Source organism: Akebia trifoliata, chromosome 9 (genome assembly GCF_017979445.1).
Source record: "Akebia trifoliata isolate Shusen 1 chromosome 9, ASM1797944v1, whole genome shotgun sequence".
Classification (NCBI taxonomy): Eukaryota; Viridiplantae; Streptophyta; class Magnoliopsida; order Ranunculales; family Lardizabalaceae; genus Akebia; species Akebia trifoliata.
This window is the reverse complement of record NC_141383.1, coordinates 22631985-22648857: the sequence shown is the minus strand read 5'-3', so window position 1 is coordinate 22648857 and position 16873 is coordinate 22631985. Positions and strand designations below refer to the sequence as shown.

The 16873-nt window shown below is 36.1% G+C and overlaps 2 protein-coding genes across 2 annotated transcripts; one reads left to right on the top strand and one right to left on the bottom strand.

Annotated features, from left to right (window-relative positions):
• Window positions 1-1620: 1620 nt before the first annotated feature.
• On the bottom strand, window positions 1621-6523 carry LOC147394740 (uncharacterized). Its single transcript, XM_086453513.1, has 2 exons — window positions 5372-6523; window positions 1621-2122 (listed from the first exon to the last, which is right to left on the bottom strand). Exons 1-2 carry the CDS (start codon window positions 6434-6436, stop codon window positions 2036-2038), a joined length of 1152 nt encoding a protein of 383 aa, XP_086309639.1. The 5' UTR covers window positions 6437-6523; the 3' UTR covers window positions 1621-2035.
• Window positions 6524-11393: 4870 nt separating this feature from the next.
• LOC147394739 (protein NEN1-like) lies at window positions 11394-16311 on the top strand. The gene is made up of 6 exons (XM_086454335.1): window positions 11394-11775; window positions 12610-12767; window positions 12931-12977; window positions 13664-13727; window positions 14507-15210; window positions 15945-16311. The coding sequence occupies exons 1-6, from the start codon at window positions 11496-11498 to the stop codon at window positions 16180-16182; spliced, it is 1491 nt and encodes a 496-aa protein (XP_086310461.1). The 5' UTR covers window positions 11394-11495; the 3' UTR covers window positions 16183-16311.
• Window positions 16312-16873: the final 562 nt, after the last annotated feature.

Below are 16873 nucleotides of genomic sequence, written 5' to 3'. Positions count from 1 at the left end.
AAAAATAAATATAAAATTTCATACAATAAATTATAAATCTATTCATAAAAAGTCATTAGTTTATTCATAAAAGATCACTAATCTATGTCCTAACTACTAGAATAATTCATCATAAGTATTGTATACATATATACTTATTTATGAACGGTTCTCGATTTGATTCAGTTCTATACAAGTTTGATCCGAGAAATGAATCAAATTGATCGATTCTCCATTTTCATAACTCGAAACCGAACCGCAACTTAAATCGAATCAAACCACCCCAAAGTAATCGATTTGGGTCGATTATCGATTTGAACCGGACCAAGTTGCACCCCTACCACAAACCCTTCCAACTATCCTAAGTAATCTAATTGATCTAACGGTTAGGATCATCTCATCAAGTCCTAAGTGGGGATAGAAAAAATAACTTCAATAAAGAACATGAGATTGAATTTGAATTTATGGCTGATCATGTTAGTAGATGAAATCCATGGGCAGATCTTGAAGTTCAAATTCTACTCACATTTGTTCTGTCGCGATGCATTAATTAACCTTTACGCTACAAGGAGGGGTTTTCATAATGTGGCACATCGGAGCCGAAGAGGGATGTGGTTTCACGGACTGCAAAAGTATTCCCAAGCAAGGCCTTTCAATAGAGGTGTTTGATTTGTTAAGGACACTCAATGAAATCATGATGATCAATGTAATCTCGGCTTCCACTAATCTATGAAACTTGTAGTCGGGTTTCAAGTTTCAGCGGTCATGTTGATGATTTCGCTCTATAATGACTTTGGATTGACATAATTTTATATTTTATGGAGTCTAATGGTACTAATCCATAAGAGTGTATCATTAATCAAGTCCAAGGGCAGATTTACAATGGGGGCAATTGTCCCACAAGAATTTTCAAAATCTATAAGAATTTATGAATTATTGTGATATATAATAATGAAAAATTTAATATAAAAAAATCACCGTTATTATCCCCACAAAAAATTTTACCACCCTTTAATTACCTGCGGTTACAAGCCTAGCTCCGCCCCTAATCAAGTCACAACCTAAAGGAAAACTTCATCCTTTGTTAGACATATTTAAGGTTGTTTTATGTGGGAAGAAAGCTTTGTAACCTTTTTATTTTTTTTGGCTAGTTTATAATTGGAAACACCTCTAGACCTAAAATGCTTCAGTTTTATTTCGTGTTCTTCACAAAAGTGATTCTAGCCAATCTTCCAAATTCGAAAAGCTCTACGACATAACCTATTTGTTTTGTTGCAGAGCTACAATGCTTCACAAAAGATTTATTTAGTTTATTTTTTGCTTTGCACAGAAATAGCTTAAATGACTAACTTGCACAAAAATCTTTCAACCCAAATGAACAAAAACAATTAAGTTTTTTGTTTTTATTTTAAGCTTGACCAATATGAGTAGTGCTGGAGTGACCTCAAGATTTATCCTCATATTGCACGTCCTGACGCAAAAGTGTATCCGGACCATATATGCTTATTCACTTGTATCTCAATGAAAATTATCTACGGTTCCTATAAACTTTGAGTCAGGATGTGCGATGTGAGGTACAATCTTGAGGTCACTTCAGCATTATTCGACTAATATTTATGTTGAGAAGAACAAACATGCACATTCACACAAATCAACATCATATCCATAAGGAACTCTAACAAGAACAAGAAGCCAGGTAGTTGAGGACTTTATTCAAAAGCACAAGGACAATTCCCACACCGAAAGTTTTAAACAAGTCACCCAAACACGTCTTGACATCACATAGTAGTAGTAGTAGTAGTGCCCATAAGGAATTCTTGCAAGAACAAGAAGCCAATAAGTTCAGGACTTTAATCAAAAGCACAAGGACAATTCTCACGCCTTAAGTTTCAAACAAGTCACCCAAACACGTCTTGACATCACATAGTAGTAGTAGTAATGCCCATCAAAGAAACCACATCCCCTCCATTTATTTACTAGTATCTTCATATAAGAAGTAGGTATCAAAGCCCATTTATATAGAGTAGGAGGTTGTGGTTCACTTCATTGTTTCGTTTCATTCATCATCATCGGAGTGCTTGCGGTAGTGGTGGTGCTTGTGATGGTGATGCTTCTTTTCCTCGTCATCATCATCATCATCTCCCTGCCAATTTCATTTAAAATACAAGCAAATAAACAATGTTTCAAATACAGTAGTGAAGTTTCAAGAAAAGAAATGAAGTTTCACTAAACAATAATGGATATTACACATTATTTAAAAACTGTGAGCTAGAACAACTTAGTCACTATAATAAGCAATTTTCATACAAAGATCACTAACATAGAAGAGCAATGCCTCAGAATATGGAGATTTCAAGGTGAAAGCAACGAGGGCTCCATGGAACCAATAGCTGCAGTGGATAGTTCGGCTGTCTAAGAAAAATTTAGACTTGTTTGTTGAGGTAGGAATTCTTAACTTGCTTGTAACATGGGAGAGGTTTAAGCCTATAATTGCAACAAGGCTACCCATTACTTGACATTCTACTGCTACCTAGTAGGATCCTCAATCCTCCACCTATAAATCTCAGATCTATTTTTCAATTAAAAGGACATTGAAGTTAAATACTAAATTCTTCAAAGCAGCCAAGACCAATATAACATTGAAATAAATTATAAAAGCACCCCCATAAATGATTGAACCAATCCTGATGATGAAAGGGAGGGGGAATAACGATGTCTCCAGTTGCAAAAGATACAAATACATATTTTATATCAATAATTGTTAAATTACTTAAATTGAGTTTTGTAAGAAGGCCATATTGTCTCGGTAGTACCTTATTAGAAGGTGACCGAACATAATGGTGAACTATGTTGCATATTTATCACCCAAAAAAAAAAATGTTGCATATTTCTTGAATACGTCAAATTTCTTCACACAAAAATTATAATATTTTGTTTTTTGCACCAATTATCCGTCAAGAGGCTCAATGAAAAAAGGAACCAAGCATTAAGCTTTTGAATTTCTTTCCATCAATATTATGCTGAAGAAATGTCTCCACAAGAATGTGACGCTCCTAAGAAATTAAGTTCATTGACCACGTATAGACAAATCCATTTGACGCTCCTAGGAAAGTATTCTAACGCTCAATCAGTTGAGAAGAAGGGGTGTCCGAACTACTGTGCTTGCTAAATGAGGAGACAGCTAATCATCTTCTAGTGCATTGTCATGTGGCAAAGGAGATGTGGGATCATTTCTTTTCTTTGTTTGGTGTGGAACGTTGCTTACCGGGTACAATTAGAGAGGCTTTAGGGGAATTGTTGCAATTGGGAGCGAGTTTCCGCCTTTCCAAGAGGTTGCTTTGGAGTTTAACTCTGTTCGCGATTATTTGGGATGTTTGAAAGGAAAGAAATGCTAGATCTTTCGAAGGGAAGGCTCAATCCAGTCAAGAGATCATCTTGTCAGTTTTTGGGCTTCTTTTCTATTGGTGTAAGATTTTCAAGGAATTCAAAGGGGTTTTCTTTGAGGACTTCCTCATTCGATGGGAGTGTGTTTGTAATCTTTCAGAGCCCTAGCTCTGTGTTTGTTCTTTTGTTTTCCCTTGTTTTTCTTTCTCTGCATAGGTCACCTTGATCTAATTTTGTATTTGTTGTTTTCCCTTGGTTGCATATTTTCTCTAATTTAGTCATATCCTTAGAAAAAAGAAAAAAAAATACATCAAAGACAGTTTTTTTTTTTCATTTATACTTCGAGAGATTTAAGTAAGGACTACCCACTCCACAAAATATTGAAGAAGTGATCAATCACTCATTTTATCTACGTCCAAAAGTGGTAGCTACCAAATGAAATACAATGCTTCAAACACCAACATAATAGCCTTGGTTAGTCTAAATCATGAACCCCCAAACAACCCAATTCAGTCATCAACAGCTCCCCATTTGTTCAAAGTTCTAATTCAATCCAAAATAATAAATGAGAAAAACAATCCTAGATTGCCAATTGAACTATCATTGATGGTAGAAGGTTAATTAAACATACATAAAGGTTCCCTCTCCTCTCCCATCACTTCTTTTAGATAGCTAACAAGTCACATTTCATATAGAAAAAAAAAATTATTACGCATGGGAAGAAATTATGATGGCTCAAAAGAACTTCTTCAATCATGTAGAAAAAACTAACTCGACCACATATAGAGAAACAAAACGTAATTTTTATCACAATCCCAAAACACAAAAATCCAAGACACATGAAATTAAGATTAAAACTTGCAACTACAAATTGTGAGTGCAATACAATTCCGTTTAATATAGATGAGACACATGAAACCCGATATATAAATTAAACCCAATAAGAAACCCGTCTGATTGTAACATCAAAAAGGACACAAACTAATTCAATTATCCTCGAGATTTGTGCAAGGGATAATCAAAATTCATAAAACTAGGCAATCCAAACCCATCCAAAAGACAACCTGAATTGAATTTCAATTTTCCATTGGAAGATTATTCAATCCCTAATCAAAAGATTGCTCAATTTCGAAAGTATCTAAAATAGGGATGTGTTATGACATGCACAAGATTTAAATTTTTTTAGATAAATGACACGACTAGTGAAATGACAGTCAACCAACAAAAGCACTAAGTGAAACATTTTACTTACTAACAAAATAAGATTTTAAGCCTTACTAAGGGTCGTTTTGCACAAATGGATTACCACATTAGCAATCCAACACCACAGCTTTCTAAGTTTCATAAAAAAACTCATATTGAAAAGAAAAAAAAAACAATTTCTTTTGAGCTTGATCCAAGGGTTTGAAAATGGACGACGGTTGAACTTCCACATAACTCCCAAACTTAAAATTGAAATTCAGCAGTGAACAATAACTTTTTCTAGATTTTTTTTTTTTTCAAAATTCCTCTACAACCCTGAAGCATCAGATCATGTTTTTAAATGCCACAAGGTGAGCTCAAGGACCCTCAGTAAGGGTGAAATCCTTACCAACTTAGTAAGGCTAGTCGAACTAGAGCACTAATAACCTAAAACGTGCAATCTTTGATTATGAAAAATTGGATTGCCACACATACGGCCATGCAATTAAAGCCAGGCATTTCACCTACTCTTATATTATCGATAGTGGTTTCAATGCACATAGAAGGGGAACATGAAATGTACTTTGTAACACATCAATATGCAAGTGAATTGGTTTCAAGGACCCAAGGTGTGATTGATGATTAGAACGACGAGCCCAGTTAAAAATTAGTGTGTTCTCTCTTCTTTTTTTCATTCTTGATGTCTCCTTTGGTTACATTCAATTAAATCATGATAATCAGGACTACTCCCACACAAATATAATCAATCTAGATTATAAAATCATAAAAAACATAAAATTAAAAGCTAAGAAACAAAAATACTCACATATTTCTTACGACCATAGCCTTCTCCTTCATAACTTCCTTCTCCATACTTCCTAGGCTCCTCTTCATCACCACCTCCTCTCTCATAACTGGGCCTCTCGTAAGTGGGCTTCCGATGCCCCTCTTCCTCGGGCTGCTCATAACTGGGCCTCCCGTAACTGGGCTTCCGATAGCCCTCCTCTTCGTCAGGCTGCTCGTAACTGGGCCTCCCGTAACTGGGCTTCCGATACCCCTCCTCTTCCTCCGGCTTCCCGTAACTGGGCTTCCGATACCCCTCCTTCTCCTCCTCCGGCCTCCCATAACTGGGCTTCCGATACCCCTCCTCCGGCTGCTCGTAACTGGGCTTCTGATACCCCTCCTCCGGCTGCTCGTAACTGGGCCTCCCGTAACTGGGCTTTCGATACCCCTCCTCCTCCGGTTGCTCGTAACTCGGCCTCTCATAAGTGGGTGTTTGGTACTCCTCCTGCTGTCGCCCATAACTGGGCTTCTTCTCATAAGTGGGCTTCTGGTACTCCTCTTCTTGCTCCCCATAACTAGGCCTACCATAAGCTGGCCTCCTCGGCTCCTCCTCCTCAGTCCTCCCACCAAAACCATACCCACCACCACTTTCCTCTTCAGGACGCCTACGTGGCGGTTCTTGTCCATACCCAGATCCATAACCCGACCCGACATTATCCCCACCATAACTTGGACGATCCATCCCATAATCGGGTTGCGGCTTCGGCCTACCATCATACCCATAACCTCCACCACCACCACTACCTACACCTCCTCCTTCGTATGCAGGAGTGGGCCTCGGCCTGGGCTTGGGCCTGGCATAACTACTATACTCGTTCTGTAATTCTTCTTCTCCATAAGCGGATGGTTCACTATCAGGCTCGTAATGAGGCCTCTCGTAATCAATATTGGACGATTCAGATGAGATGTTGTAGCAAATCTCACCCGACGGTTCAAGAGGGCGACCGTACGTAATGAAGATATCGTATCCACCACCATAAGGGGTAGGATCGTAATCATCGAAGCCGTCCACCGATTCATCTCTTTCTCCTCCTTTAAAGTACGACATAGCTTTGCTTCTCTTCTCTTTGGTCTGTGTTTTAGGAAAGTTTAATCAAGATCCGGTGTGAGAGGAGAACGAAGATGTGGATGGATTTATGAGAGGTTTGGTTTCTAAAATGCACTTCGATCCATCAAGAATATCGAAATTGCCACGCCCGACTTTACGGTTTACTTTCCTGTATGTGTTATGTGTATTAGTGTTAATGGTCCCCATCGTATGCACCCGGTGGAGAATTGGAACACCCTCCTCCCACACCCCACTGCACGCCACGTAAGTCATAAAATATCTTCTTTAAAAAAGTTTTCTTAGATTATGGAGGAGGGCTTCACTCCTCCCACCCTAGGTGCATGCGATCTATATTGATGTTAATGATAACTACCAGGGCAACCTAGATTCTGCAACGTGGCATCCATTAATATGTGTGGGCCAATGATTTAATTATTTTTGTGACTTTTGACAGCAAACTTTCCATCTCCATAATGCGCACTGCCTTAAGGAAAATTTCTCATGTCTTTAAGGGGATCTGCCAAATATTAAGAAAAATGTAAGGGTGTAAAATTAAAAAAACATGTGTCACGTTGCAAATAGGTATTTTAGGGCTGCTAGGTTCTAAGTTCTTCAACTAAGTATCCCAAATATTGATGAAAAAGTAGGGATGTGTATTAAATACGAAAAATAATGTATCCAAATGCCGAGAGGGTTCCTTCAAATTTTGAAGCGAGCAGCCTGCTTCAAAATCGAACTCATGCCATTCCATGGCAAAATCTTTAGTTAGCTCTAAATTTTTGAATTTTTCTTGAAAAAGGGTTTCGCTTGAATTCTATTAATCAAAATAGCCAATGAAAATTGTAATTGAAGTATAAATAGAAGCAACTAAGTAATCTTTTAAAAATGGGACCGATGGTTGATCCATATAACTAATCGGCTCAATACAAATTGACAGTATGATGTAGGCTTATGTTATTTGGTTCATCGGTTCACTCTGTTCGAATTTAGGTTGATGGTTTACTATTGAACTTGGTTAGTAGACGAGCATTGTCGGAAAATGAAGGGGTAGTTGACCCCCTCAATTTTTTCATAAATTACAACCCCTTGATGCTTCATTGTATTTGAGATAACTCCCAATGTTTCAAAAAAAATGGCATACCCATTTATTTTGTTACCCTCACTAATTATATTGGATGATTTAAAACCCTTTATATTTTAGTAAATATTTGCAATATCCCTCTACTTCCAAATAAATGAAATGTCACATTTGATCTTGTCATCTCCTCTCCCAATATTGTCAATATTTGGGCAATCCCCATGTTTCCAAATCAATGAAACATTAAATTTGAAGACTTGCCCCCTCCTTTAATATTTGCGGTGATTTAAATGCACCCTATATTCGGGTGAATATTTGAGATACCCCTCTAATTTTCAAATTGATGATACACCTCCCTACGACTCAACTTTTTAGATAATTGAGATACTTCTCTACATTTGGGTGAATATTTGATATATCCCTATGTGTTAAAATTAAACTTTATTCTTCTTTTCTAAGCTAAAAAAAATTATAATTTAAATACCTTGTTTTTAATTTTGTAGTAAAAAATCCTTAATTTTTCTTCTTAAATCTAATCCATTTTCAATGGGTTCATGGTTTGCTTGATTTTGCAATCCTAGACTAACTTGTTAGAATTCTATAACGTGTGGTCCATTGACCTCACGATTTTTAATTGTTTAATTACATAAGGATTCTATATACATAATGGATATCAATATTAAAGAGTTTCAATATCGTAAGAATTATAAATATTCTTTAAAGTTAGTAAGAAACCTTAATGGATAGGAAATTTACTAAAAGAATAATTTTATACCCTCAATCTTCATCTATAAAAGATGATTGACAACATATAGAAAACGTATTAATTGTGAAAAATGCATAAAGAAGAGAGTTCACAAGAGTTATATCCATCAATCATTAGAATTCTAGTCAATCCACATAAAGAGAATGGAGAATGTGAGTCTAGAAGAAACCTCTGGATTTTATTTTGAAACATTGCAACTAAGCAGCCTCTAGATTCAAGAAGACAAATTTGTGTTAGATGCTTATTTACAACATTTTTATTAGATAATAAAATGAGCAAATTACCAAAATAAAGCACTAAAATTAAAAATTTTCCAAAAAGGTGCACTGTTCAAATTAATTCTGAAAATGATAATTCATAGTTTTCGTAATAAATTTTTCATCAAAACGAGAAAAATAAAATGAACAATACTTTCGTCATTTTTTCATTCCAAACATGACCTTTTCTCTTTCTTCAATCTTGTTACCATTTTTACCCTTCAAATTTTTTAATTTCAATTTATATATATATATATATATATATAGATATAGATATATAAGGTATATATATAAGGTATTTTGGGTACAAAGAATTGTGAAAATTATTGTTCATTTTATTTTTTTACTATTTTGGTAAAAGAAGCTTAATTCCGGAAATGATAAATTACTATTTTCAAAATTATTTTTAAAAATCCTCCATTTTGGTAATTAATCAAATTTCAATGCATGTTTTGATAAAATAACCAGTTTGCCAAATAAAATCAAGGAATTATATATGAATGAAAACGTTATTAATTCCCATCATTTGCAAGACTACCTTGAGATCTCAAATAAAATAGGTTGAGATGGGTGAAATAAAAAAGACCTAATCCTCATGATAAAAAAACCTCAAGCATATGATTTCTACACTTATATTCAAAACCTTTTGTGCAAACAGGGTAGCATGCATAGGCATTCCCTTCAGAAATTTCCCACCCCATGTGGATAAAATAGATTCTAATATTATAGATCCTTAATTCTAGAGTCGTACTATATTGACTTCCTACAACATTGTCTTCAATATTGTTTACAGAGAACCATGGATTTTTCTCGAGCGCCGACACTAGTATCTCAAGGAAAAGCATCTATGGTTCTGTTAACTCCACCGCGTCAGTGCAGTGTTGTAGGAAGTCAGTTTGTTATTTATTTATTATTTTTTTTAATTTTTAGTAAGAACTTAACCATAAAATTTGCCAAGAAAATGATGTTATATATATATTAGCTTATCGTGGGTATCCCCACCCTTCAGGTGAGACTAATCCCACAATCACACTCACTGCCCCCTCGGAAAGTCGTATGCGCAATTGGTTGAGTCGATGATCAACCGGACCTTGAAGGGTGGCCCCATGGAATTCATTGCTTTGTGGGGTTTCAAACACTTGACCTACCCTTCATGAGGAGTTTATCAAGGCTCGGCTTGTCACTAGGTCAACTCCTTGGGGTTAGGATGTAATAATTAGGGGTGCAACTTGGTTCGATTTAATGTCAAATTGGAACCGAACCAACATAAGTCGGTTCCACTAAAAAAAAATCATAATCAAACTAAATTCCATTGGAACCAAACAAACCCAAACTGAACTAAAGTCGGTTTGGTTCGGTTCAATTATATAGGTTGCTAATATTCTATAAATTGTAAGTAATATTTTTATAATGAAAAAATAAATATGTAATAAACATAAAATTTCATACAAATAATCACTAATCCATCCATAAAAAGTCCTTAGTTTATTCATAAAAGATCATCAATCTATTTCTTAACTCCTAAAATAATTATTATATATATATACTGCATAGGGGTTCGATTCTATACAAGCTTGATCCTAAAACCGAACCAAACCACCTCAAGGCTATTGGTTTGAACCGGACCAAGTTGCACCCCTAGCGATACTTCATCTTCCGACTATTTGGAGAAGGGGTGATAACTCTTCCATGAAAGGTCATAACTTCGAAATCAGGAATTTGAAACGATGCAATGGAAATATCACATTAACATGTAACCAATGGTGGGATTTGTGGAAGGATGATGACTACAAATACTAAAAAATCAATAAAGTTATACCATATAACTTATATGAACGCTTGATTAATTGAAACTTATAAAGAAAACTTCCAGAAATGAAAAGCAAATTAAGCCTAATGATTTTTTGATTCCCCCACGTGACATACTCAAAATACTCTCCTGATGTGGCATGTGCCAGAACATAGATCTTTTTTTCTTGGGATACACAACTGCACATATTTATGAGGATGTGCATGTGTATCCCGAGGCATAAAATCTATGATTTTGACACATGCCACGTCAAGAGAGTATTTTGAGTATACTTATTGTTTAAGCATAACTTGTGACAGTTGCTCACGAATTCCATGCTTTGTTTACCAAAGAAAGAAATGAATGATACCAAGAGTACATGTATTTGTTATCTTCTAAATGGATCCAAAGCCCAAACGAACACATATACTTGCCCAGCCCAATTAGTCTTAAACTTAGAGCTGGCCTATGCTCCTACTTACCATTTCATTACTTGTGTCCAACTGAGAAAGCTTAATTAAACCATTTACTTTGATGGGTCAGGAACCACCAGATCAAGCCATGGTTTTAAAACTCTTGCTTATTCCTCCGAGTCATCTCGTTTTAGATAATGAGTCAAGCAAGTTGTCTCGATGTCTAACTTTTTTCCAAAATGGTAAATTCTCAACGTTAGCAATGGTGGACCTAACTTAAGTGTACCATTAGCATTAATTTTCAAGGGAATTTCAGTAATACCCCCTGAAAAATTCATGATATTAGGATTACCCACTGTAAAATGCAAGATTAGGTTTACACCCTTGATTATAACTTATCTCTTTTGAATATTTGGAATAAATACCTAATTTTAACCTTTAATTCATCATCAGTCAACGCTGCTGACATTGTGGTCTAGGGGCTAAACCTAATCTACCATTTTACAGGGTAATTCTAATATCGCAAATTTAACAGGGGTATTACTAAAATTCCCAATTACTAAAGCCCATATATAATGGTCTTGGGCCTGTTAAGCCCAAAAGATATAGTAACCCTCCTTGAGAGGCAATCTCTGTCGTCTGATGCTTAAATACACGAATAATAAGTTCCTCCAAAATCTCCCAACATTTACATATTCGTCTCTCTTCTTCTTCTTTTTCTCTCAAATTTGCAGAGAAATTCTTCAGCAAACATTGATGGATTCGAGCGGAGATCGATCTGAGATCGCGTTCTTCGATTTGGAGACAACGATTCCATCCAGAGCTGGTCAAGGCTTCGCCATTTTGGAGTTTGGAGCTATTCTGGTCTGCCCTCGAAAGCTGATTGAGCTTGATAGTTACTCTACCTTGGTGAGACCCGCAGATCTGTTCTCCGTCTCTTCTGCGTCCGTTAGATGTAACGGAATCACCAGAGATGCCGTTGCCTCCGCCCCTACGTTTCGAGAAATTGCAGATAAGGTCTACGACATCCTCCATGGTTGGTGATCTCTGTTATATTTGGTTTATTTGTTTTAGCTCCTTTTTAATTTGGTTAATTAGATATGCCTCCCTAAGCAAACCGCCTTAGCCCCGTTATTTCTCTTGTTTTTAGATTTGCCCGCGTTGACGATTGAATTTATGATAATTTAGAGAAATACATCTTCAGGTTTTTGTTAAGGTTTGAGATAGCCCCAACGTTTTCTAACTGAATAATCGATCACATCCTCTTGACTGTTGTCTTCTGTAAGAGACTTACGAAGTGACGGAAATACCCATCGATTAATCTCTTTAAAATATTTTATACTCCAATATACTATAACAGTACCCCCAGCACAGGGCAATTTTGAGGTACCCCGTACCCCGTACCCCTGGAGGTTTTCTGAATATTAGAGATACCTCCCTGTATTTTCAAACTGACTGATGAATGATGACATACCTCTTGACATCAGTCTTGCATGAGAGACTAAGATAAAATGATCAAAATTTCTTCAAACTCATGACAAAGGAATGTCTTCAACCTCTAAGATATATATATATTTTAAATCTATTGATTAATCACTAACTAAATATTGATTAATCGCTGTTTAATCCGCGATTCTTTAGTCTTTACGAAGGAAAAAAATAATTAATAACCCTTTCGTGTGAGATCAAATGGATGAAAAAAGGAGGGGCAATTTTATGACAATATGTAAATTTGGACCGAAGTCAGTAGTCAAGGGAAGGAAGTCTAGATTTTATGAATTTTAGGGAGGTATGTCTAATTAATGAGTGAGGTAACTCTTAGAGCATTTCTAGTTATAGTTTTCTGTTTTTGATTGATTTTGGTTTGTAGGACGAGTTTGGGCGGGTCACAATATTGTGAGGTTCGATTGTGTTCGTATTCGGGAGGCATTTGCAGAGATTGGACGACCAGCGCCAGAGCCCAAAGGAACTATTGATTCTTTGGCATTGTTGACTCAAAGATTTGGGAGAAGAGCTGGAGACATGAAGGTGCTAAATTCCCATTTAGCTAAATTCTTTTGGATGTTTTGGATACATGTGTCGTCTAAGTTTTATACTTGAAACCATACCATTTTGCTCTGTTTGTGTGTTTGTAAAATAATTACTGTTTTGAGATTGTTAGAGCAATTTGTAATTGTCTTATTTTATGCAGATGGCTACTCTTGCGACCTATTTCGGGCTTGGAAAGCAGACACATAGGTAATTTGATCACCTTCATAACATATTTTTATTAGTAATATACATGTCGATATCAGTTATAATGGAATATCTGGTTGTCCCTTTCTAATTTTAGTCCTAAATCCATGGGTTTTGACGATACATACATAGAGATGGGGTTATATGGACTGAAGGACCATCTATCTTTATGGACCAAATGTCAACGTGGTGTCCAAAAACACCATTGAGTGCATAAGCATAAAATTTTATGAAGTCCCAAAAAATTAAATTGAAAATAGAGAATTTTTCATCATTGGATTTACATTTTAAATCTGTTCATTTTCAAACTCAAGATCTTGCCCAAGAAATTTTTTTTCCCTAACCCAATCTAGATCTCATTTGGATCAATGGGGCACTCCACATGGCCCAAATGAGGACCTCAGTCAAAGCTCTACATGGTCCTTCGGTCCCTGCTATATATATGTATGTATTTATGTATATAATTTACTTTTATATTATAGTTTAGAGTCAAAGACTGTCTATGCATGAATCTACATAGTTTGACAGAGGGAAAAAAGAAATTGAGCGGGCAAGTTGAGGTATACCATACAAATATGGTCAGATTAATGTAGGATCTGTGGAGTTCTAAGCAAAATCTTTTGCCCATTTTATCACCTTAAAATATAGGCCCAAAATTCTGGCTAATCCCATCTTCAATGATTTCACAGGAGCTTGGATGATGTTCGGATGAATCTTGAAGTTCTCAAATACTGTGCCACTGTGTTGTTTCTGGTAATTTTATAACCTAGTAAGCTGTAAAGCCTTTGGTTTCTTGATTGTAAACAATTACTCTATTTACTAATAATTATGTATTACACCCAATGAACCAAATTACATCCCTATTTTGCTAAGTCTAGAGGTGAAACACTTAAGTATTGAGATTTTTGTATAATATCGGTGTTCTCTGTAAAACTTCTTTACTTGTTCTACAATCTTGTATGCTGTCATAAAGAGGGGATCAGTATATCTTTCCAAAAGAGGTGCAAAGGCTTCCCATGGTCACATAAAGACCCATAGTTCAGTTGGTTTGACACTATTTTGAGGTCAGTCCAGCTAAACCATCAAAAAAAAAGTTTGACACTATTTTTTGGTGAAGTATAAATTTTATTTCTAAAAGAAGGATATAGAAGGTTGAGCAAAACATGAAACAAGAATAATGCCCACTTCAAATCTTACTTCCTTATATTTGGTAGCCGTTTTACAGTTTGCATGGATATAAAGGGTCTAAGCCACATACAAAATCTAGAACATGTACCACATAGTCACAATGGTTTTGTACCGTTGAGGAGTTTTATCGTGCAAGAATTTCGATTTCATTCTTTCTCGCTATTGAAGCCAATCAACCGGAGTGACTCAGTTCAAGTGGGCGGGTAATCACTTCTTTTGTAATTTGGAATAAAAGGATGGGGTCTGTGGGGGTGAAGCAAATACATTAAATAGTGAGATACGTTATTATTATTTAGTCTGTATTATCTATGGTACAATGAAACTAAATTCTACCACCCCTGCAGGAGTCGAGCCTGCCAGACATATATACACCTAACAGTTGGGTATCTCCAAATGCCACTACAAGAAGTCGTACTAATGGAAAAGCTTCTTCCAGAGGAAGTAATTTTACCACAAATAGCCCTTCATCAATTCTGATGTTTGGGAATCATCAAATGGAATATCCTAATGGCAACATTGAAGAAGAGATTTCCCATCCAGTCGAATGTAATGCAACACCGGACCCTTTTAACATGGGCCCACTCATTGATCAAGTGAAAGTAGAACTGTTGCAACCAGATTCACCCATGGAAGAAAGATCTGCCCCTGACTCTTCTGAGATGTTTTCCAATGTAGTCATATCTGAGGGTTGTAGTGGCTATGCTGGCTTCTTAGAAACCGACGAAGTTTCGATGTCTTCAATTAGTGCATCTCTTGTCCCATGTTATCGAGGGGTTCGGAGAATACAACTACTACACAAAGATATTCTTTTGCAGCTTTATTGTGCAAAGATGAGAGTGCGCTTTGGAGTAAGCACAAAGTTTCTTGACAATGCTGGTCGGCCACGGTTGAGTATTGTTGTGGATGCACCCCTTAACCTATGCCAAGTTCTGGATGTTTGTGATGGTCTTGCACAAAGGTCATCTGTGGCCTCTGGTAGTAGCTCTGAATGGAGGCCTGTTGTTATAAGAAAGAATGGTTTCGTGAACTCTTCCTCTATTCGGTTACAGTAAGTTGGCCTTCTAATACCACTGATTTGTTGTTACTTTGAATAAGTAATAGATTGTTCAAATTCAAATTCTATAAAAATACATAAGTGCTTCTTAGGGGGTCAGTGTTCATTTCTTTGTTATTTCATATGCAACCTTGATGTGAACACGTGAGCCAATCGTGGAAGCTCTAATTCAATCCTGTATAAGTTTATTTTACTTAATTGATAATTAATTATCAATTCAAAATTCTTATGCGAGAGCAACACAGTCTGCTTAAACCCATCTTTCCCGAAGCCTAAACCACTTAAATCTGTCCATCCCAAAGTCCAAACCATTTCAAGTATGGACATAAACTACTTTGCACCAACATGCTTCCTTGATGGTCTTCCTAATATCTACATTTGTTTGTTATCTTAGGCTTATATATAAGTCCTTTATAAGTGGTTATAGCTACGTAGTCTTGTTTTGGGCTTGAATTTGATAAACCTTAGCCTTGTCTATTTATTAACATGGTCCCCGGTGCACTCTGCATGGTTTAAACATAATTGAATTGGATTCTGCAACCAACCCCATGCTTGAGTATGGGCTTACAGTCATGAAAAATATAAAATAATACATGAACATACTGTTCTGTGAAAACTTAATATTTATACTAAAGCATTCTATTGTTAATTTTAGTTTTGTTTATTTTATTGTTGTGAAGGTGAGATTAATAGATTTTCTGTTGATTGTTGTTTGTTTTGGTACTAAGTATACCCACGGTAGCAAACGGGGACATGGCCATCTACTCAACAGAGATGTACCAGAGCGACCCTTCGGGCAAGAACACTCAGAGGCTTGTTTTTAGCAGATTTGATGCCACCGAGCTTGATTCATTATTTGTTCCAGGAACTTTAGTTGACGTCTTCTTCTCCTTGGATGTATACGATTACCAACAGTATGCGGGCATTCGACTAGTAGCAAAAAAGCTGATCATCCATTCCAAGTAGTAGGAGTGATTGTTAAACAAAGAAAAGGCCTTTGATTTCATCAATATGTTGAATTATGTGTACATCATTGTACCAATAAATTGTTCATTTTTTTTTCTATCAAGAAATTAAACTTGTGTGCTTTACTGTCATCTCCTAACACAATCTAATGTGCTTCGGCCCGGAATAGAGCAGTAACATGTGCTTCCCATTTTTGTTTGGGGGATCGCGTGTCTGGATGAAAGATAGTACATGTGCAAGGTTGTCTATTTTTTGCTGGGGCTGAAGCGGATGATGTGGTTCTGGAATAAGAACCAGTCTCATTTGTTACTTTTAACTGTAGGATTCAAGCTTTTTTTGTTTTTTTTTTTTCCGATTCGGTGTTTATTATGGATTTAAGATTTTCGACAACTACTACTATACACCTACTATTATTTTGTGCCTCTGTACATGTGTGAGTGCATGTGTTTCTGTATTTTTTATTTGACATGCTCATTTATACTTGCTCGGAGGCTTCCTTAGATGAATATCTCAACGATCGTCCACACGTTTTTCGTGCAATTTTCCCTGACAGAAAACTCAAAGAGGTTAAACGAGGTGGCATGATGTTTTTAATTTGCTTAGGTTCATCGTATTCGTTGATCTTTTGATTTTTGAAAATGTTATTAACAGTAATTAATATTTTTGTCTTTTAGTACAAAAAGGTAAGGAC